The 22,515-nt window shown below is 47.3% G+C and overlaps 1 protein-coding gene across 3 annotated transcripts in view; it reads left to right on the top strand.

The window, feature by feature from the left end:
• Nucleotides 1-19,908, top strand: part of LOC115169915 (roquin-1) — a 33,224-nt gene extending 13,316 nt beyond the window's left edge. The window contains exons 8-20 of one of the 3 annotated variants that reach the window (XM_029726033.1): nucleotides 53-171; nucleotides 395-507; nucleotides 2,491-2,733; nucleotides 2,844-3,055; nucleotides 3,285-3,664; nucleotides 8,343-8,501; nucleotides 10,728-10,883; nucleotides 11,344-11,557; nucleotides 11,739-11,835; nucleotides 11,932-12,028; nucleotides 12,226-12,408; nucleotides 13,335-13,435; nucleotides 15,169-19,908. In XM_029726033.1, coding sequence (XP_029581893.1) covers nucleotides 53-171; nucleotides 395-507; nucleotides 2,491-2,733; nucleotides 2,844-3,055; nucleotides 3,285-3,664; nucleotides 8,343-8,501; nucleotides 10,728-10,883; nucleotides 11,344-11,557; nucleotides 11,739-11,835; nucleotides 11,932-12,028; nucleotides 12,226-12,408; nucleotides 13,335-13,435; nucleotides 15,169-15,328 — 2,234 coding nt within the window. In that variant the 3' untranslated portion in view covers nucleotides 15,329-19,908. The remainder of the gene's footprint in view (nucleotides 1-52; nucleotides 172-394; nucleotides 508-2,490; nucleotides 2,734-2,843; nucleotides 3,056-3,284; nucleotides 3,665-8,342; nucleotides 8,502-10,727; nucleotides 10,884-11,343; nucleotides 11,558-11,738; nucleotides 11,836-11,931; nucleotides 12,029-12,225; nucleotides 12,409-13,334; nucleotides 13,436-15,168) is intronic. The other 2 variants (XM_029726035.1, XM_029726034.1) reach the window with 2 other exon arrangements.
• The last annotated feature ends 2,607 nt before the right edge of the window (nucleotides 19,909-22,515 follow it).

Genomic DNA, 22,515 nt, shown 5'->3' with positions numbered 1-22,515 from the left:
CTCCTTCATGTCAAGTATTTACTCATATCTCCCCTACTCTCTGGCTCTCTAGACGCCCCCCCTCCCACGTGGGAGCAGCTGGAGAAGGGTCTGGTGGCGGTGAAGACGGTGGTCCACGGCCTGGTGGACTTCATCCAGAACCACAGCAAGAAGGGCGCCGACCCACAACAGGTCCGTCTCTCACTCTGGCTCATTGTCACTGATCAGGGCCCGTATTCATACTGCGTCATCCTGTCCATGTAACCTTATTAATTATGATCGAAATAAAAGGCTAAACTGATCCTGGATCAGCACTCCTACTTTGAGACGTTTTATGAATACTGTTCCAGATATTTGGAATGTTGCACTTAAAAATGACACTATTATTCTATTGGATATGTTTTTCTGTCTCTAGCCTCCCCAGCACAGTAAATACAAGACGTACATGTGTCGGGACATGAAGCAGAAGGGGGGCTGTCCCCGAGGAGCCAGCTGTACCTTCGCCCACTCTCAGGAGGAGCTGGAGAAGTAAGTCCCCCCCTCCATCTGCAGAAATATATATTATATATACACTACCGTTCAAAAGTTTGGAGTCACTTAGAAATGTCCTTGTTTTTGAAAGAAAAGCACATTGTTTGTCCATTAAAATAACATTGCATGTATCAGAACTTCAGTGTAGACATTGTTAATGTTGCAAATGACTATTGTAGCTGGAAATGGCTGATTCTTATGGAATATCTGCATAGGCATACAGAGGCCCATTATCAGCAACCATCACTCCTGTGTTCCAATGACACGTTGTGTTAGCTAATCCAAGTTTATCATTTTAAAAGGCTAATTCATTATTAGAAAACCCTTTTGCATTTATGTTAGCACAGCTGAAAACTGTTGTGCTGATTAAAGAAGCAATAAAACTGGCCTTCTTTAGACTAGTTGAGTATCTGGAGCATCAGCATTTGTGGGTTCGATTACAGGCTCAAAATGGCCAGAAACAAAGCACTTTCTTCTGAAACTCGTCAGTCTATTCTTGTTCTGAGAAATAAAGGCTATTGAATGCGAGAAATTGCCAAGAAACTGAAGATTTCGTACAACGCTGTGTACTACTCCCTTCACAGTACTGCGCAAACTGGCTCTAACCAGAATAGATAGTGGGAGGCCCGGTGCAATTTTTTGCTAAAATTTGTTTACATCCTGGCATTTCTCCTTTGCAAAGATAATCCATCCACCTGACAGGTGTGGAATATCAAGGAGCTTATTAAATGGCATGGTCATTACACAGGTGCAACTTGTGCTGGGGACAATAAAAGCCACTCTAAAATGTGCAGTTCTGTCACACATAATGCCACAGATGTCTCAAGTTGAGGGAACCTGCAATTGGCATGCAGACTGGAGGAATGTTCTACAGAGCTGTTGCCAGAGAATTTAATGTTCATTTCTCTATTATAAGCTGCCTCCAACGTTGTTTTAGAGAATTTGGCAAGACATCCAACCAGACCACGTGTAACCATGTCAACCCAGGACCTCCACATCCGGCTTCTTCACCTGCGGGGTTGTCTGAGGAGGTGGAGGGGGGATGCTGAGGAATATTTCTGTCTGTAATAAAGCCCTTTTGTGGGGAAAAACTCATTCTGATTGGCTAGGCCTAGCTCCCCAGTGGGTGGTCCTATGCCCACCCATGGCTACGCCCCTGCCAGCCATGGCAAATCCATAGATTAGGGCCTAAGTAATATATTTGAATGACTGATTTCCTTCTATGAACTGGAACTCTGTAAAATATTTGAAGTTGTTCAATGTTGCGTTTATATTTTTATTATATAAATATCCACATCTCACAACCAGCACCCTTTGAATTGAAATAAAAAGACTCAGTCATGGACACTCTTACTGACACTTGTGGCTTATTTGTGTGATGTATTGTTGTCTCTACCTTCTTGCCCTTTGTGCTGTTGTCTGTGCCCAATAATGTTTGTACCATGTTTTGTGCTGCTACCATGTTGTGTTGCTACCATGCTGTGTTGTCATGTGTTGCTGCCTTGCTATGTTGTCGTCTTAGGTCTCTCTTTATGTAGTGTTGTCTCTCTTGTTGTAGTGTGTGTTTTGTCCTATTTATATTGTATTTATTTATATATTTTTAATCCCAGGCCTCCATCCCCGCAGGGGGCCTTTTGGTAGGCCATCATTGTAAAATAAGAATTTGTTCTTAACTGACTTGCCTAGTTAAGTGAAGGTTAAATAAAACAATCAAAAATGCCACAAACTCTGCTCTCTCTTCCATTTGCATCAATGTACCCAAATCCTATTTTCCTCAGATGACCTCATTCTTAGTTTATAGTCTATGGAGTTATTGCTTAGTAGGCCACTGTTTTAAAACCTATTCCGTTGGTGTAGAGTCAACTATTTTTAATCTACAGTAGGATGACTTCTGTTTTTATAGCCACTATATAACTACTGTGTTTTACGTTTATAGCAGGCCACTCAGGTCACAAGGATAACTGTATTTTATGTTCGTAGGTACCGTAAGATGAACAAGCGTTTGGCGGCTCGCCTCCCTGGCTCATCCGGCCTGCTGTCGGATGACTGTCTCCCTCTGGACATGGGGGTGACCCGGAAACCCTCGCCCCTTACCAACGGCTCGGCTGGACACCCCATGCCCCAGCTCATCACCCGCGGCACGGACGCCGTGACCTACGACCTGTTGTGCAAGCCTAAGATGGACGGCGGGAGCAGCAGCTCCCCGAGATCGCCCCCTGATTCGTAAGTGGGAAACCCACCCAGTTTTAGCTATAAAATCTGGCACTTTTTTTTTTACATTGATGCAAAAACTTGTTGTAGCATTATTCAGAACTCTGTTTTTCTTTCCTCAGTCTGGAATCGGGGCCCAAACAAGGGTTCCTCCAGCCCCACCTTGCCATGGGCCACCCCAGGGGGCCAGGGGACCCCATGCCCAAACAGATTCCCGTAGGTGTGATGCCCCGGGGGCCTCAGATGTACCCCCAGCAGCTGCCTGACATGTACTACTCCGACTCACGCCCACTGCCCTCCGCCTCCCAGTACGAGCCTTCGCAGTACCCCCAAGGTGAGGCTGAACGTTGATTAAATGTTTTATGTTGTTCAAATGTTTGTTTGTTTGCTGTAGTGCATTTCATTTATTTTATTTGATGGCGAACATTTTCTGTTTTATTATTTCCCAGCAACTGATTTCAGCTCTGTCAATAGAAAATGTGTTTTGAACCTATGATTTTGCTGAATTACCGATATGAACCTAAAACATGTAAAGAAAATCAACATGTCAACGTGTCCTCCAGGATACCCCTGCCAGCAGCCCCCCCAGTACTCCACCCAGCGCTACATCCGAAGCCTCCCTACCCCCAGCGAGCCCGCTGGACCCCCCTACCAGGACCCCTATCCCGGCTATGGCCCTACCGAGCGCCCTTACCCAGCTCCCCACTCCACCCCCCCCTACTCCTACCTTCCCCACTATGACACCCGGGGCCGCCACGGCCCTTACCCTGGCCCCCAGCCATACCCCTCGCAGAGGGACGACATGGTCCGGATGAGCCCTGCTCCGCTGGACGTGCCCCCTAACCACCTCTACCACCAGGAGCAGGTGACCAGGGAGAGGTACCCCCCAGAAGGATACTACCCAACTGGGGCCCAGCCCCAATCTATGAGGTCCAACGTCAGGGTGAGTTTGGTTTCTCCACAATCTGTCAAATTTCTCTGTGTGTACGTCTGTGGTCAGCAACCCAGGTATGTAGACTTTTGGTTCAGGCCAACAGTAAAACCCTATTCAACCTGTCTAAAATCTTGATGAGCAGTTGATCAGTTGAGTCAGGGTGTGTTAGCGCACCCTGTAACACTCCAGGATGGAGGTTGGTGACCGTTGGTGAACATATACACTGACTGACTACTATGTAGTTGTTGTCTTGTGAGCTGCAGTTTCCTTGAAATTTACACTTGTCTCGTTAGTTAACCAGAAGTCTGATATATTTAATCGTTTTAATGATAGTATGCATTTTTATATGCGTGGTACTAATCATTAAGATGCTGGTAGTTTAGTGTCATTATGGAAATACTGAGTATTATGCCCCTCAACATCCACTACACCCCATATACCCCTCAACATCCACTACACCCCATATACCCCTCAACATCCACTACACCCCATCTACCCCTCAACATCCACTACACCCCATATACCCCTCAACATCCACTACACCCCATATACCCCTCAACATCCACTACACCCCATATGCCCCTCAACATCCACTACACCCCATATACCCCTCAACATCCACTACACCCCATATACCCCTCAACATCCACTACACCCCATCTACCCCTCAACATCCACTACACCCCATATACCCCTCAACATCCACTACACCCCATATACCCCTCAACATCCACTACACCCCATATACCCCTCAACATCCACTACACCCCATCTACCCTCAACATCCACTACACCCCATCTACCCTCAACATCTACTACACCCCATATACCCTCAACATCTACTACACCCCATATACCCTCAACATCCACTACACCCCATATACCCCTCAACATCCACTACACCCCATATACCCCTCAACATCCACTACACCCCATATACCCCTCAACATCCACTACACCCCATCTACCCTCAACATCCACTACACCCCATATACCCCTCAACATCCACTACACCCCATATACCCCTCAACATCCGCTACACCCCATATACCCCTCAACATCCACTACACCCCATATACCCCTCAACATCCACTACACCCCATATACCCCTCAACATCCACTACACCCCATCTACCCTCAACATCCACTACACCCCATATACCCCTCAACATCCACTACACCCCATATACCCCTCAACATCCACTACACCCCATATACCCCTCAACATCCACTACACCCCATCTACCCTCAACATCCACTACACCCCATCTACCCCTCAACATCCACTACACCCCATCTACCCCTCAACATCCACTACACCCCATCTACCCCTCAACATCCACTACACCCCCATCTACCCCTCAACATCCACTACACCCCATATACCCCTCAACATCCACTACACCTCATCTACCCCTCAACATCCACTACACCCCATCTACCCCTCAACATCCACTACACCCCATCTACCCCTCAACATCCACTACACCCCATATACCCCTCAACATCCACTACACCCCATCTACCCTCAACATCCACTACACCTCATCTACCCCTCAACATCCACTACACCCCATCTACCCCTCAACATCCACTACACCCCATCTACCCCTCAACATCCACTACACCCCATCTACCCCTCAACATCCACTACACCCCATCTACCCCTCAACATCCACTACACCCCATATACCCCTCAACATCCACTACACCCCATCTACCCCTCAACATCCACTACACCCCATATACCCTCAACATCCACTACACCCCATATACCCCTCAACATCCACTACACCCCATATACCCCTCAACATCCACTACACCCCATATACCCTCAACATCCACTACACCCCATATACCCTTCAACATCCACTACACCCCATATACCCTTCAACATCCACTACACCCCATCTACCCCTCAACATCCACTACACCCCATATACCCTCAACATCCACTACACCCCATCTACCCCTCAACATCCACTATACCCCATATACCCCTCAACATCCACTACACCCCATATACCCCTCAACATCCACTACACCCCATCTACCCCTCAACATCCACTACACCCCATCTACCCTCAACATCCACTATACCCCATATACCCCTCAACATCCACTACACCCCATATACCCCTCAACATCCTCTACACCCCATATACCCCTCAACATCCTCTACACCCCATATACCCCTCAACATCCACTACACCCCATCTACCCCTCAACATCCACTACACCCCATATACCCTCAACATCCACTATACCCCATATACCCCTCAACATCCACTACACCCCATCTACCCCTCAACATCCACTACACCCCATCTACCCCTCAACATCCACTACACCCCATATACCCCTCAACATCCACTATACCCCATCTACCCTTCAACATCCACTACACCCCATATACCCTCAACATCCACTATACCCCATCTACCCCTCAACATCCACTACACCCCATATACCCCTCAACATCCACTACACCCCATATACCCCTCAACATCCACTACACCCCATATACCCCTCAACATCCACTACACCCATCTACCCCTCAACATCCACTACACCCCATCTACCCCTCAACATCCACTACACCCCATATACCCCTCAACATCCACTACACCCCATATACCCCTCAACATCCACTATACCCCATCTACCCCTCAACATCCACTACACCCCATATACCCTCAACATCCACTATACCCCATATACCCTCAACATCCACTATACCCCTCAACATCCACTACACCCCTCAACATCCACTACACCCCATATACCCCTCAACATCCACTACACCCCATATACCCCTCAACATCCACTATACCCCTCAACATCCACTACACCCCATATACCCCTCAACATCCACTACACCCCATATACCCCTCAACATCCACTACACCCCATATACCCCTCAACATCCACTATACCCCATATGCCCCTCAACATCCACTATACCCCTCAACATCCACTACACCCCATATACCCCTCAACATCCGCTATACCCCATATACCCCTCAACATCCGCTACACCCCATATACCCCTCAACATCCGCTACACCCCTATACCCCTCAACATCCGCTACACCCCATATACCCCTCAACATCCGCTACACCCATATACCCTCAACATCCGCTACACCCCATATACCCCTCAACATCCGCTACACACCATATACCCCTCAACATCCGCTACAACCCCATATACCCCTCAACATCCGCTACACCCCATATACCCCCTCAACATCCGCTACACCCCATATACCCCTCAACATCCGCTACACCCCATATACCCCTCAACATCCGCTACACCCCATATACCCATTCAACATCCGCCTACACCCCATATACCCCTCAACATCCGCTACCACCCCATATACCCCTCAACATCCGCTACACCCCATATACCCCTCAACATCCGCCTTACACCCCATCATATACCCCTCAACATCCGCTACACCCCATATACCCTTCAAATCCGCTACACCCCCATATACCCTCAACATCCCGCTAACACCCCATATACCCCTCAACATCCGCTACACCCCATATACCCCTCACATCCGCTACACCCCATATACCCCTCAACATCCGCTACACCCCATATACCCTCAACATCCGCTACAACACCCATATACCCCTCAACATCCGCTACACACCCATAACCCCCTCAACCCTATCCCCTCTACATCCGCTACACCCCATATACCCCTCACATCCGCTACACCCCCCAATATACCCTCAACATCCGCTACACCCCATATACCCCTCAACATCCGCTACACCCCATATACCCCTCAACAATCCGCTACACCCCCATATACCCACTCAACATCCGCTACAACCCCATATACCCCTCAACATCCGCTACACCCCATATACCCCTCAACATCCGCTACACCCCATATACCCCTCAACATCCGCTACACCCCCATATACCCCTCAACATCCGCTACACCCCATATACCCCTCAACATCCGCTACACCCAATACCCCTCAACATCCGCTACAACCCCATATACCCCTCAACATCCGCTACATACCCATATACCCCTCAACATCCGCTACACCCCATATACCCCTCAACATCCGCTACACCCCCATATACCCCTCAACATCCGCTACACCCCATATACCCCTCAACATCCGCTACACCCCATATACCCCTCAACATCCGCTACACCCCATATACCCCTCAACATCCGCTACACCCCATATACCCCTCAACATCCGCTACACCCCATATACCCCTCAACATCCGCTACACCCCATATACCCCTCAACATCCGCTACACCCCATATACCCCTCAACATCCGCTACACCCCATATACCCCTCAACATCCGCTACACCCCCATATACCCTCAACATCCGCTACACCCCATATACCCCTCAACATCCGCTACACCCCATATACCCCTCAACATCCGCTACACCCCATATACCCCTCAACATCCGCTACACCCCCTATACCCCTCACATCCGCTACAACCACATATACCCCTCAACATCGCTACACCCCCATATACCCCTCAACATCCGCTACACCCCATATACCCCTCAACATCCGCTACACCCCATATACCCCTCAACATCCGCTACACCCCATACCCCTCAAACAGCCTACACCCATATACCCCTCAACATGTCTGATAAACTGTGTCTTGTGGTGTGTTATCTAGGAGCAGTACAGACGTTCCTCCCAGCCCAGCCTGGACTACCTGCACCACCGCCGCAAGGAGCTGATGGCCCAACTAGAAGAGAGGAAGGTCATCTCCCCACCACCCTTCGCTGCCTCCCCCACCCTTCCCCATGCCTTCCCTAGTGACTACCCCCCAGAGGTAAGACCAACACACACAACTTAGGTCACTCAGGATCAACACATTAAAGCAGGGGTTCTCAAAGTGGGTTCTCTTTCAGTCGACTCGGTTCGACATCTCACTATGGGACGGTGTGTAAACCAACTAACTCGAGGTAGAACTCACGGCTGGGTTATCTTTTACGGGGGACTTTTAAAGGGATGGTGCTTCAATGCTGGGTAACACACTGAAGAAAAAGCACCGTTCGTGCTAGCCAAACAAGCCATATGGCAGTTTAGCCCAGAGGTTGCTTGCTAAAACACGATGGGTACTGACAGAAAGCTACAGACCCTGGGTAGAAGTAGCAAAGATTTGTGGGAACCTGCTATTAGCGGGATGCTAAAGCAGTGGAGCTAGCTAGCTAACAACACCAGTTGTGTGTAGGCCAGGCAACAGGTGTACTGTAGCTAGCCGACGACAAAAGGTGCTGCTAACAAACTGAGGTAACTTCACTCGATAAAGTGAAGCTGATGTTAGCAGAATTCCTGAAAATACTAAATAAGCCACCCAATGCTCCGTGGTGGGGTGGTAACCCACACCGAGAGGAACAGTTAAGTTGAGAAGAAAGCTCCTTAACGGGCTAGTAACCAGATAGTAACCAAATAGAAATGCGAAGTGGCATAGAATGAGGAAACCAGAGCAGTGCAGAGTGTTATATAGACACGCAGGGTGTACACCCACAATCCTCTGATTGGCCTGTTGGGCATGATTTGAATAATGCTTCAACCAATGACCCATAAAAGAGGGCGTGTCCCATAGTGAGGTGTCTTCCTCATCTCCTTCAGAGAACCGGGGTTACATAACGTAACCCAAAGGTCTGTGGCGGTACTGCAGGGGGTCCGCGGCAAGATCTGAAAAATATACTATATCACTAACCAAATCTTAAGTGACATTTGGCCAAGGAATCCGTGGAATAAGTTTAAAGTGTGTAATATTATGAATCAACAATCTATGTTCTTAACCCCGGGCAACATGGGCCTGGGAGGCTACCAGGGATATTGGTATCCACAGTACTCCACCAATTATCACTTTTGCTACTTTAAACTATTCCCCAAAACTATTTTGCATAAATACACTGTATTTTAAGCTTTAAAACTGCAAAGTTTTCTCTCTACCTCGTGGCAAAAAGTGTATAATTACAGGATATTAGCTTTAAAGCTGCAACAACGAAAAATATCTCATGAAAACATTTGTAGAATTGTTGGGAATTATCTTGAAAACTGCAACATTTTCTCTCTGATGCCAAGAGGCCTTTTTAAATGTTCTATCCCGGGCTCTGTCAATACACTTGGTTTGTCCAGCCACGCACTGCAGACGTCATAGTACAACTCCTTGTAGACTCTTTTTATTGCACTCCAGTTGTGTTCTGATTGTGAGAGGTCCCTGATAAATTTGCTATCACAAAATGGGTCCCCAGCCCAAAAAAGTTTGCGAAACCCCTACATTAAAGAGTCAGAGCTCTGCGTGGTAAAGACCAAAAACAAACTGTTACTGTTGATAAGTGTAAGCCTTCCAAACTCCCAACTGGGAGGATTAATGTCATGACATTATCTAATTGGGAAGTGAAACTAGAATCATTTTATAACGTTTACAAAACAGGGCTTTTGATGCCGTTTTAGCTATGACACTCTTATCTAGCGACGACCCTGTTTCACAAAAAATATACTATTTTATCTTATTCTGCCCTGTATGACACTTTTCTAAAATGCCTTTTAGCACCTTCAAGTTGTTTCCAAGTTAGCGTTGCTGTACAGTGTTGTGAGCGTTGCTATACAGTGTTGTGAGCGTTGCTATACAGTGTTGTGAGTGTTGCTATACAGTGTTGTGAGCGTTGCTATACAGTGTTGTGAGCGTTGCTATACAGTGTTGTGAGCGTTGCTGCACAGTGTTTTTAGCGTTGCTGCACAGTGTTGTGAGCGTTGCTGCACAGTGTTGTGAGCGTTGCTGCACAGTGTTGTGAGCGTTGCTGCACAGTGTTGTGAGCGTTGCTGCACAGTGTTGTGAGCGTTGCTGCACAGTGTTGTGAGCGTTGCTGCACAGTGTTGTGAGCGTTGCTGCACAGTGTTGTGAGCGTTGCTGCACAGTGTTGTGAGCGTTGTGAGCGTTGCTGCACAGTGTTGTTAGCGTTGCTGCACAGTGTTGTTAGCGTTGCTGCACAGTGTTGTTAGCACGAGTAACTTACTAACACACCTGTGTCTGCCTCCGTAGTATGGGGAGGAAACCTCCAAAGCCTTTGGGAAGTGCAGGGAGCCGGACTACGCAGGCCAGTATTCTCCCTGGTCCTGTGACACTATCGGCTCCTATATTGTCACCAAGGACGCCAAGCCCAAAGACATCATGGTGCCTGGTGCCATGGAGATGATGGTGAGTGACAGCTGGAATAGTGGCGGTGTGTCTTAGTGAGTTTCTGAAAGTATTACTGGTTCAGTTATCACAGGAACAGTGTTGAAAATGTCCTTGATTGGGAGGATTTTAGCTTTCTTTCGGCCCTTCTACCATCCCTTTTTCTTCTCATTCTTTCTCTCTTCCTGTCTTTTCCTCCTTCACCATCTTCCCTCCCCCGTCTCTCCCTTATTCGTTTTTCTGATTCGCTCTGCATGAGAGCATCTGTTAAATGGCTAGTTGTTCTGTCCATTTTGTCATTATTGTATTTCACTCTGGATGAATGTCTGCTAAATGTCCCCCCACACATCCATACCGTTATTTTTCTCCCCCCATCTATCTGTAGAATGACTGTTCAATTATTGTTCAATTGAGGGCCTGCTACTCTTACTGACTAAATTAGAGGCCTGCTAAATGACACTTGTAAATTCTGCCCCTGTAGAATGTGGATGGTAAAGGTCTACGGGGGGAGCCCTCCATGGAGGCCCAGGCCAGGCGGGGGGCGGAGGTAAAAGACGACGACCCCATCATCCCCTTCGGCCCCCAGCCCACCGTGTCGCGCTTCGGGGCCATCTCACGCACCTCCAAGACAGGCTACCAGACGACAGGCCCCGTGCAGGCCATGGCCTCCGCCCAGGGACCCAAGCACATGGCCGGTAGGGAGACCAATCAACTTACTTACAACTTTACTTTGATCAATCTGTCATCTGGGTTGAGCTCATTAGAGGTTGCAACAGAAGACTTTAGTAAATGAGCATATTGGACAAATGAATATGACCGAGTCGAAACCGTGTTTAAGACATACGATTTGGTGGTTAACGTGTCGTTGTCTGCCAGCAGCAGAGTTCTCCTATGGGCACCACGGAGGCTGGGGCAGCGCCTCCTACCCCTCCCACCAGACTGGCTCCTCCTCTCAGGGACACTTCAGTGAAAAGTACGACCAAACACTCTCATCACTGCACCCATCCATCTATTAATGCGTTATGTATCAGTAACTCTGATGGCTTGGGTCTCTTCTCCCCTCTCTCAGGCTGCCTATGCCAGCTCAGGACAGAGAGCATCTGAAGATTGAGCTCCAACAGGTCAACCAGCAGATCACCCAACAGACCCAGATCCACGGCATGGAGGTGGGTATTCTCACACACACACACACACACACACACACACACAGATATGGGACAAACACTACTTTTTGCATTGAAAACAATTAAGGCAAAAACTTTTTTGGTGTGGGGGCAACCAAGCGTGTAAGTAATGGTAGAGAAGGGGTTATTCGTTGGGAAAAGACCTGATTAACCCTGAGATGCCTCTTCCCCATCCTCAGAGGGAGGTCAGTGCCCTGGCGGCCCAGCCCTCCCAACCATGTGAGAATCAGGGCCAGCAGGGGAAGTGGCCCGGGCCAGCGGGGGTTTCCAGCAACGCTGCCTTGGTGTCCAGCGAACAGCTCAGCATGGAGCTGCACCAGGTGGAGAGGGAGATTGGCAAGAGGACCCGCCGGATGGCCATGGTGCGGGAGAGATGGAGGGGACAACTGTAGTTAGTCTGCCTGTTACAATGGGAATTCTTCTGCTCTGCTCACAACGCCCTATAGCAGTGGTTCTCAATCCTGGTCCTGGGGAGCCCCAGGGGTGCACATTTTGGTTTTTGCCCTAGCACTACTCACCTGATTCAACTCATCATCTGGCTTTGATTTGAATCAGGTGTGTAGTGCTGGCGGGCGGACAGGCACGGGCGGACAGGTGCAGGGTGGGCGGGCACGGACAAACAGGCGTGCGGGCGGGCACGGACAAACAAGCGTACAGGCGGGCGGGCACGGACAAACAGGCGGGCGGGCACGGACAAACAGGCGTACAGGCGGGCGGGCACGGACAAACAGGCGGGCGGGGCACGGACAAACAACGGACAAACAGGCGGGCGGGCACGGACAAACAGGCGGGCGGGCGGGCACGGACAAACAACGGACAAACAGGCGGGCGGGCACGGACAAACAACGGACAAACAGGCGGGCGGGCACGGACAAACAGGCGGGCGGGCACGGACAAACAGGCGGGCGGGCACGGACAAACAGGCGGGCGGGCACAGACAAACAGGCGGGCGGGCTCGGACAAACAGGCGGGCGGGCACGGACAAACAGGTGTACAGGCGGGCGGCACGGACAAACAAGCGTACAGGTGGGCGGGCACGGACAAACAGGTGTACAGGCTGGCGGGAACGGACGTACAGGTGGGCGGGCACGGACAAACGGCCGTACAGGTCGGCAGGCACAGACAGAAATGGGCACAGACAGAAACGGGCACGCGGGGGGACAGGCGCGGGCGGGCGGACAGAAATGGGCGTGCGGACGGACAGGCGCGGATGAGCAGGCAGGCAGACGGACAGGCACAGGCAGACGTGCCACTGTGAGCTGACAGTGTATTGATATGGTCTCTACAGGACAGCCAGGTGGCTCATGAAGTCCAGTACAAGATGAAGTCTGCACAGAATGGCCAGCAGGACCACAAGACCCAGCTGGAGGAGATTGCTCTGGCCCTCGGGTGAGTGGACACACATACACACACCTCAGCAGGACAGCATGTCATTGTACATGGAATGATCTTATGATCGTAACCCTCTCTCTGTCGCACTCTCTGTCGCGTTCTCTCCTTGCTCTCTCTCTTCTCTCTCCTTGCTCTCTCTCTTCTCTCTCCTTGCTCTCTCTCTTCTCTCTCCTTGCTCTCGCTCTCTCTCCTTGCTCTCGCTCTCTCCTTGCTCTCGCTCTCTCTCCTTGCTCTCGCTCTCTCTCCTTGCTCTCGCTCTCTCTCCTTGCTCTCGCTCTCTCTCCTTGCTCTCGCTCTCTCTCCTTGCTCTCGCTCTCTCTCCTTGCTCACGCTCTCTCTCCTTGCTCACGCTCTCTCTCCTTGCTCACGCTCTCTCTCCTTGCTCACGCTCTCTCTCCTTGCTCTCGCTCTCTCTCCTTGCTCTCGCTCTCTCTCGCTTGCTCTTGCTCCTTGCTCTCGCTCTGCTCCTCCTCGCTCTCGCTCTCTCTCCTTGCTCTCAGCTCTCTCTCCTTGCTCTCGCTCTCTCTCCTTGCTCTCGCTCTCTCTCCTTGCTCTCGCTCTCTCTCCTTGCTCTCGCTCTCTCTCCTTGCTCTCGCTCTCTCTCCTTGCTCTCGCTCTCTCTCCTTGCTCTCGCCCTCTATCCTCGCTCTCTCTCCTCGCTCCTCGCTCCTCTACTCGCTCTCGCTCCTCTCCTCTCTCTCGCCCTTCTCCTCGCTCTCGCCCTCTCTCCTCGCTCTCGCCCTCTCTCCTCGCTCTCGCCCTCTCTCTTCTCGCCCTCTCTCCTCTCGCAACTCTCTCTCTTCTCGCTCTCTCTCCCCTCGCTCTCTCTCCCCTCGCTCTCTCTCCCCTCGCTCTCTCTCTCGCACTCTCTCCTCTCGCACTCTCTCGTCTCGCTCTCTCTCCTCTTGCTCTCTCTCCTCTCGCTCTCTCTCCTCTCGCTCTCTCTCCTCTCGCTCTCTCTCCCTCTCTCCTCTCGCTCTCTCTCCTTGCTCTCGCTCTCTCTCCTCGCTCTCGCCCCTCTCTCCTCTCGCACTCTCTCTTCTCGCTCTCTCTCCCCTCGCTCTCTCTCTCGCACTCTCTCCTCTCGCACTCTCTCGTCTCGCTCTCTCTCCTCTCGCTCTCTCTCCTCTCGCTCTCTCTCCTCTCGCTCTCTCTCCTCTCGCTCTCTCTCCTCTCTCTCTCTCCTCGCTCCTCTCCTCGCTCTCGCCCTCTCTCCTCGCTCTCGCCCTCTCTCCTCGCTCTCGCCCTCTCCCCTCGCTCTCGCCCTCTCCCCTCGCTCTCGCCCTCTCCTCTCTCCTCTCGCCCTCTCTCCTCTCGCACTCTCTCCTCTCGCACTCTCTCCTCTCGCACTCTCTCCTCTCGCACTCTCTCCCCTCGCTCTCGCCCTCTCTCCTCTCGCACTCTCTCCTCTCGCACTCTCTCCTCTCGCTCTCTCTCCTCTCGCTCTCTCTCCTCTCGCTCTCTCTCCTCTCGCCCTCTCTCCTCTCGCCCTCTCCTCTCGCCCTCTCTCCTCTCGCCCCTCTCCCCTCGCCCTCTCTCCCCTCGCCCTCTCTCCCCTCGCCCTCTCTCCCCTCGCCCTCTCTCCCCTCGCCCTCTCTCCCCTCGCCCTCTCTCCCCTCGCCCTCTCTCCCCTCGCCCTCTCTCCCCTCGCCCTCTCTCCCCTCGCCCTCTCTCCCCTCGCCCTCTCTCCTCTCGCCCTCTCTCCTCTCACTCTCTCTCGGTGTGTGTAGTGAGGTATCTAATGGCTCCAGCGGTCTAGGTCAGGATGGTGGTGTGGGCGGAGCCATGTTGTCACTGACCAATAAAGCGTCTTCGCTCAGCCTGTGTTCTGAGCCGGGGCCCGGGGTCTCAGAGCTGCAGAAGAACGGTGTGGTCCATTCCTGCTCCTAGACCACACACACACAACACACACACAACACCTACTCAGACACTGTGGTGGTAAACATACAGACAGAAGATGAGCAGTATCTGCTGTGATAGGAGTTTTTCTTTCTTTTTTTGTTCTGTGAATGAGCTTTTTTTTTTACTTTCATTGCCTGGAAACCAGGGCTTTTGATAACATTTATTTCTTTTGTTTTCTCTTACATGGGACTATAAACAAGCCTCTCAAAGTAATGGAAAAGCAGATGATGATGATGATGATGATGATTGTTCAGAGGGCTATCCCCCTACATAGGCATCACATACCAAGACCCATTGTAGATCGATCGCTAGAGTATTTCTCAATTCTCCCCCTCTGTGTCTTTGTTCCCATTACGAGGCACATTAAGGGTAAGCAGCTTGCAGGGACCTTAAGACCCAAATACTAAATCAAGTTATGCTCATATGTACTACATAACGGTATCATAAGTCTTGGTGTTTACGACAGTTATGTCAGCGGTCGTACGCATCACATAAGTATCTGTTATAATCCATTATAGACTGATATGACAGTTGTTGATAGTTTCCGATACCTTTGACAGCTTACGAAGGCAATTATAACCAACATTTAGTCAGTGTAGTAACTGTTCCGTTTGCGTTCAGTAATATAAGTGTTGTAACCGGTAGTGTTCAGGAATACACCACCCTCAGAATCGTAAAACGTGGTTGACCAGATGAGGGAAGCCAGGGAAAGGGAGAGTGAAAATGTTCCGCCAACCTTCAGAGCCAAACGAGACTAGGCCGCTTCAAGCCACATGAGACCACATGAGACCACATGAGACCACATGAGACCACATGAGACCACATGAGACCACATGCCGCCATGAGAAGTCTGATTTTATTAGTGCATTTTATGAATACATCATATGTCTGTTTCATACTTGAAAAGCAGTATATTATTAACCAAAGCATTCTGTTTTAAAGATTGCAAAATTAATCTTTTTGATAATGAGCTATCCTCATGTTTTCTATAAGGGAACCTACTATGTGCTTCTCGTGGGATGTGGTGTGACTTGCTGCTGGCCGTGGAAATGTCTGGAATTCAATCAAACCTGCAGTGTGGAAAATGCACTCTCAAGAGAGTGTAATAAGTGTTAAGTTAACACAGATCTAGAAAACATGCATTTTCACGTTGTAGGAACATTTTCCTCGGTGCAAGATGAATTGATGTGTGGAATCATATGGGGTGATAGTTTTTATCTTCCTCAGAACTCCTCATCTGGTTATCAAAAGACCTCCCCATTGGGATTATCTTGTCATTGGTTCTCTTTAACTTCTATGAAGTTACTTTCCCTTTTTTTTCTCTCGCTCACGTAAATCGCGCTTAAGGGGCTGTGGACTACCTGAACGCTGGTCCGTTATTGGAGGGGAAGTGAGAAATGGATTAATATGCAAAAAAAAAAAATCTCATTGTCTTAATTCATGTAGAAAGTGGCTGTAGTCTGCCAAACAATAATTTAAATGGTTTGTGCGTCTCAATCATCAACGAAAGAATAGCGAATTGTCTTTAAAAAAAATAATTTTGACATCTTACGAGCTTACTTTAAAAAAATCCTTCTATTCCATTTGTTTTTAACCACATACTATTAGTTCATTTTAGAACAAGTCAGGATCGAGACACACATTCAGTGGATTCAAGACCAGAATCTCGGGCCACAACCTGGCGAGGTTTAAAGCAAGCAGCCAGAAAGTCTTGCCCCTCAAAAAGCCTCTGCCCAAAGTTTTCCCACCCTTCAATTTGAATAGTTTTAGTGCGAACCTTCATGATATTTTACACAATATAGTTTTATAGTATTATTATCATCATTATCATTACATTATTTTTGCTTTCCCTGTAATGGAAATTGTTGGTGCTCGTTAAGGAGCGCTCTGCCTTTTGTAAACAATCCTCATGATTGGCCATCGAAAAGAGCTCTGCTGAAATGCAAAAAGGTGGGTCCTAGTGCTCAAACGGTTAACGATAAGGATAGAGGTGACGATCAGGGTTCATAGTTTGGGGGGGGGGGGAATTTCAGGTTTTTGTCTGGGTTATAGGTGTGGGGGGGGGGGGGCAATGGAATTTAAGGTTGGGGGCAAGGGTTTTCGTTTTTTTCCAACCACACTTCAAGCCTCGGTCTGCTCTTTAATACATTTTATTGTTTAGGTAAACAACTCACTTATACATATGAGTATGTATACATACATTAATATACTAAGCACTATTAACGTGCCACTTATTCTACTTGCTCAGCATTTATATTAAATGATCTCTACTTAGAATCAGCTAAATGTTATTTTTTCCCTGTCCACTGGTTGCCAACACAGACTTTATCCTTACCCAGTTGAAGGACTTCTGTGCGCATTGATGTGTATTCACTTAATATTTTTGTGTTCAAACAAATAAGTCCTATATTGAAATATGCTTCCGAAAGAAGACTCATTTTAATGATGAAAATTGCAGTTTTTTGTTGTTGTGTGTGCTAGGTTGTATTGTAGAAAAGGTACACTATGGATTTTTTCAAAGAGAAGTGTGCTGTGCTGGGTGACGGTGTGGAAATATTAGAAATGTGATGTTTTTTTGTTTTTTTGAGGTAAGCCGGGTAAGTCTTTAATTTAGTCAAAGGCTTGCTTCTCAAGGAATACTCCTCGGCATCCACGCCAACAGTAAGATCTTTTGGAAGCACACTAACCAAATTAAAAGCGATTTGAATTGGCATGCATGTTTTTTCTCTTCACCTGTCAGTCACCTTTTGTCATATAACAAAACTTGTTTCTGCTGGCAAAATGTCATTGACTAGTTGGGTTTGTAGTTGTTTTTGTTCCTGTCGTTGTTGAGTGAAAAATCACTGACTTCCAAGTCTTACGGTGATCTATGTATCGCCTCAAGGCAAAGCATCATGTTGTCCAGGGAAACTGTCAAACGCAGCATCGCTCTCATCCACACACAGGCTTTCTTTGTTTCAGAATAGTCATGAAAATTAGCTTGCCCACACTTGTTAATTCTGCTTAAGGAAATACTATCAAGGTCCCTCCAGCCATGACCCTTAAAGAGTGAGTTCACTCCCAATTTTGTCCAATGTTTTCAGATCTCAACAGTGGTCTAATGTTGACAATGAGGCTAGCCTCTTTTTGAATCCAAGAGTGAAATACTTAAACACTCGTCTCTAACATGTAGGCTCAGCATGCCCAAACAGTCCCATTACAAGTCAGAATATTGAACAAACTCCATTTCAACTTACTTTACTTGTTGTCTGCTGATTTTGTCCCTAAATTGGACATAATCTGATACAAAATATCCACAGGGAAGTTTTATCAACCTGACCTTCAGTACGCAGGTCTGTATATCGGTTTGTTATTCTGGTTTTATTTTCCAATACTCATGCAGTTCGCACGTTAGACACTTGCACAATATGGCCAAACCGAACAGACATAGAACGGCAAACACTTCCAGCTGATTGCACATTCGGTCGACTATATTCGGTTACATTAAGCTATTGTTTTACATATTGTGCATCACGTGCAATGCGTCAAGAGATTGAAAATACAAGCGACAGAATGTACCAGCGCCGCAAAAAGTCGGGTAAACAAGACTTTCCTGTGGATACCATATCTCCACCACCAAAAGGACCAAACAGGAGAGTAAGTGTAAATATAATTTTCTTCATTCTGGCTTATGGACTATTGCGTCTCTTTTAGGGGGACTTGGTCAAACTGAAAATCTATCGATTAACCATGGTAACAGTTTGACATTTAGGCAAACATGAGCTCACATTCCATGACATCTGTTGTGTAGATCCAGCTCTAAGCCTCAATCCCAAAACCAATGGCAAAGATGGGCATTCTAATTCAGTGCCTATTTTTTTCTACTCATTGGGTTTAGGCATATAGCTGAATAAACACTAGATGGGGTGGGATGTAGACTCAAATCAACATTAAACCACTTGAGGTCTTAAATGTGCAACAAACTTTGATTTGAGTGAGCTGTCCCTTTAAATTCCATAGCTGAGGAGAATTAACAAGGATGTGGTTTTTGGGAAGAGCAATGATTATGTTCATGTCAGTCGCCTGCTTTCATTTGTTTCTGAGTTAAACTGCTGCCTACCCCTTCTTCACACAGCCAACTCTCCCCCGAATCACAATAGTGTTACTGCTGTTTTGGGCTCACATTTTAATTTCATTATTCTTTTTGAAAAACACAATGGCTTTTTTATATGATTACTTCCTTGTAATATATCTCTTAAATTAAGGTACAGGTTTGATTTCAGCAAGAAAAAAAGTTTTTATATGTATATTATACTCCATTAAGGAATGTTTAGAATTATCTTCCTCCAATGTGGATGTAGACATTACGCCATTTTATGACTTTGTAAGAGAATTCACTGTGTGAAAATTGGTTTGCATTTTTGTATAATACAATCTGCTTTATTTTTGTTTGATATGAGAGTTAGGTCAAACTGGAAGTTTGAAGAGAGAAATTAACCTGTGAAATTGAGAAATAAAATAAAAATAACTTATGTACAACAGTGATTCAATGCTGAGGGAGAAGGATTAAATGATATTGCTAACTCTGCTATTTGCTTCTTGTTTTACTTTGCATGGCAAAATGAGTGAACATCTTTTAGGGCAAGTATTAACCCGCATAACTCCACATTCTCTCTTTTTGGTAATGCCAGTCAGCCCTACATCTTTACCCAACCCAAACTCGAGGACAGAGCTGAACACTGCCCAACACAGCTCAATGGATAACTGAAGCACCAACTCTGACTCAGTCTGCTGTAGGCATTAATATTTTCCCAAAAATATACCAATTTTCAATACTGGGAATAATTCATATTTATCCAGAGAGTCCTGGGAAATACCTCATTTAAGTGCCTATTAAAAGCATTTATAACCAATGGTTGCTTATGCCAGGGTTCTCCTAAAATAAGATTGCTGCAGCTACTATGTAAAGATTTCACAGCAAGTGAAACTTATATTTAGTCATGATACAGTAACTTTGATCGCCAGTGACGTTGTGAATTGCGAAACAGAATGTAAATAAATTCCGAGCTTTATCATGTTCCTCAATTAATTCTGTGATTTTCAGCAGTAGGCGTATGCTATTTCCAGAGAGCAAACTCGGGACACGAGTAGGCTATGGCGTTGTCAATCATTCAAACTTTGTAATGGCAGTCAAACAAAAAAGTTAAATGACCAAAGTTGCTAAACTTGCTGGATAACCTCCAACGAATGACAAAATCTAATTGATTATAACTTCAGCAGATCCGAGAATAATAAATAGTTTAAGTATCAAGGTACTGTATCAAGTGTTGACCTGTCATTCAGGGCAGGTGTGGCAGAGCCCCACATTTTTGGGGGGGAGGCTTGCCTATTTTCATGTTGTTTTGGCATTAACGTGTCACATATCAGTTTGCGAACAATGTAAAAATATATAAATAATTGAGTTAAAGCCACATACAAACATGGTCTCTGTTTTTTTTGTGTTCTTGAATAAGGCAGCTCCAAAATGCAGGCTTTCAGCCTAGCTCAATGCTTTCTGTGGTGATGGGGCAAGCCAGCAGAAAATACAGAGTGTTGCGCCGTGATTGGCTCCGTGTTCTGTCACTCATGGGGACACTATGTCACCGCCAAGTCTAAGGTTAGACCTAAAAAATTCTAGCCCTTTGGGTGCTGCCATAGAGTTACATTAGAAGTGCCCATCCAAGAAGGCTCAAGGTCGTTGGTCACAGATAAAATTACGTCAAATCACGTTATATGTACACTAGCTTTGAACTGATCATGTCAACGTCATACTTTCAAAATCTTAGTTAAATGTGCAGTTGTCTCAAGTTTTGATGGAGTGTGCAATTGGCATGCTGTCTGCAGGAATGTCCACCAGAGCTGTTGCCAGATAGTTGAATGTTCATTGCTCTACCATAAGCCGCCTCCAACTTCCTTTTAGAGAATTTGGCAGTGTGTCCAACCGGCCTCACCACCGCAGACCATGTGTATGGCGTCGTGTGGGCCAGAAACAAATAACTTTCTTCTGAAACTCATCAGTCTATTCTTGTTCTGAGAAATTAAGGCTATTCCATGTGAGGAATTGACAAACTGAAGATCTCGTACAACGCTGTGTACTACTCCCTGAACAGAACAGCGCAAACTGGCTCTAACCAGAATAGAAAGAGAAGTGGGAGGCCTCGGTGCACAACTGAGCAAGAGGACAAGTACATTAGAGTGTCTAGTTTGAGAAACAGATCCCTCACAAATCCTCAACTGGCAGCTTCATTAAATAGCACTTCAAATCACCAGTCTCAACATCAACAGTGAAGATGTCTTATTTTTGTTTACAATTCTATACATTTTGCTTTCAATTGTTTGGTTTTTGATTTCAACATCCATTATTTCACTGGTCCTCAAATATAACATTTACATTCTCAACTTTATTTTATTTTGAATTCAATACATATGGTGTGAAATTGACCCCATACACCAGCTTCTCTACTGCTGATTTAGAGGGGAAACCACAAACACACAGTCACACCATCATTACTCTGACCTGGCCCACTGCTGCAGTCTTGTGGTCATGAACGATGTCTATGTATTTTAATGTTAGGCCTGTACATTTGAAATGTAATAATTCTATAAATATTTTAATTAAGTTATTTTTTTAAATAATTCTTAATAAAAAAAACGTTTTATTGTGCTTAGGTTGTAAAAAGTCGAAGAACAAATACACGTTTTTGGCTATGAGCTATACAGAGGGTGCTCTAGCAAACAAACAGCAGAGACCTGAGGACACCATTCCCAACCTGGAACTGAGCTCCCAGGCTTGAAAGGACAGACCAGATACAAATTCATTTAGCACTAAGGCGTGAAGTAAAAGGGCTTTTGGCCCAAAAAGCGTCCTCTGAAGCCCCCTCCTGCTGTTCAAAGACTTGCATTTTCTACAAGAAATCTGCCTCCAGAAATAAAAGCTTCCAAGTGGGTGTGACACCTACTCCCATTGCCTGCTGCACTGCTGCTTGGATTCCACCTGGCGATCTGTTCACCTTCTGCCCTGTCGTGTCTTCCCCTGTCTGGTACAGGTACCTCCACCACACTCATCCCTCTCTGTTCACCGTCTGCCCTGTCGTGTCTTCCGCTGTCTGGTACATGTACCTCCACCACACTCATCCCTCTCTGTTCACCGTCTGCCC

Source organism: Salmo trutta, chromosome 31 (genome assembly GCF_901001165.1).
Source record: "Salmo trutta chromosome 31, fSalTru1.1, whole genome shotgun sequence".
Taxonomy (NCBI): domain Eukaryota; kingdom Metazoa; phylum Chordata; class Actinopteri; order Salmoniformes; family Salmonidae; genus Salmo; species Salmo trutta.
Note: the sequence above shows the minus strand (reverse complement) of the source record. Positions and strands in the feature narration are given on the sequence as shown.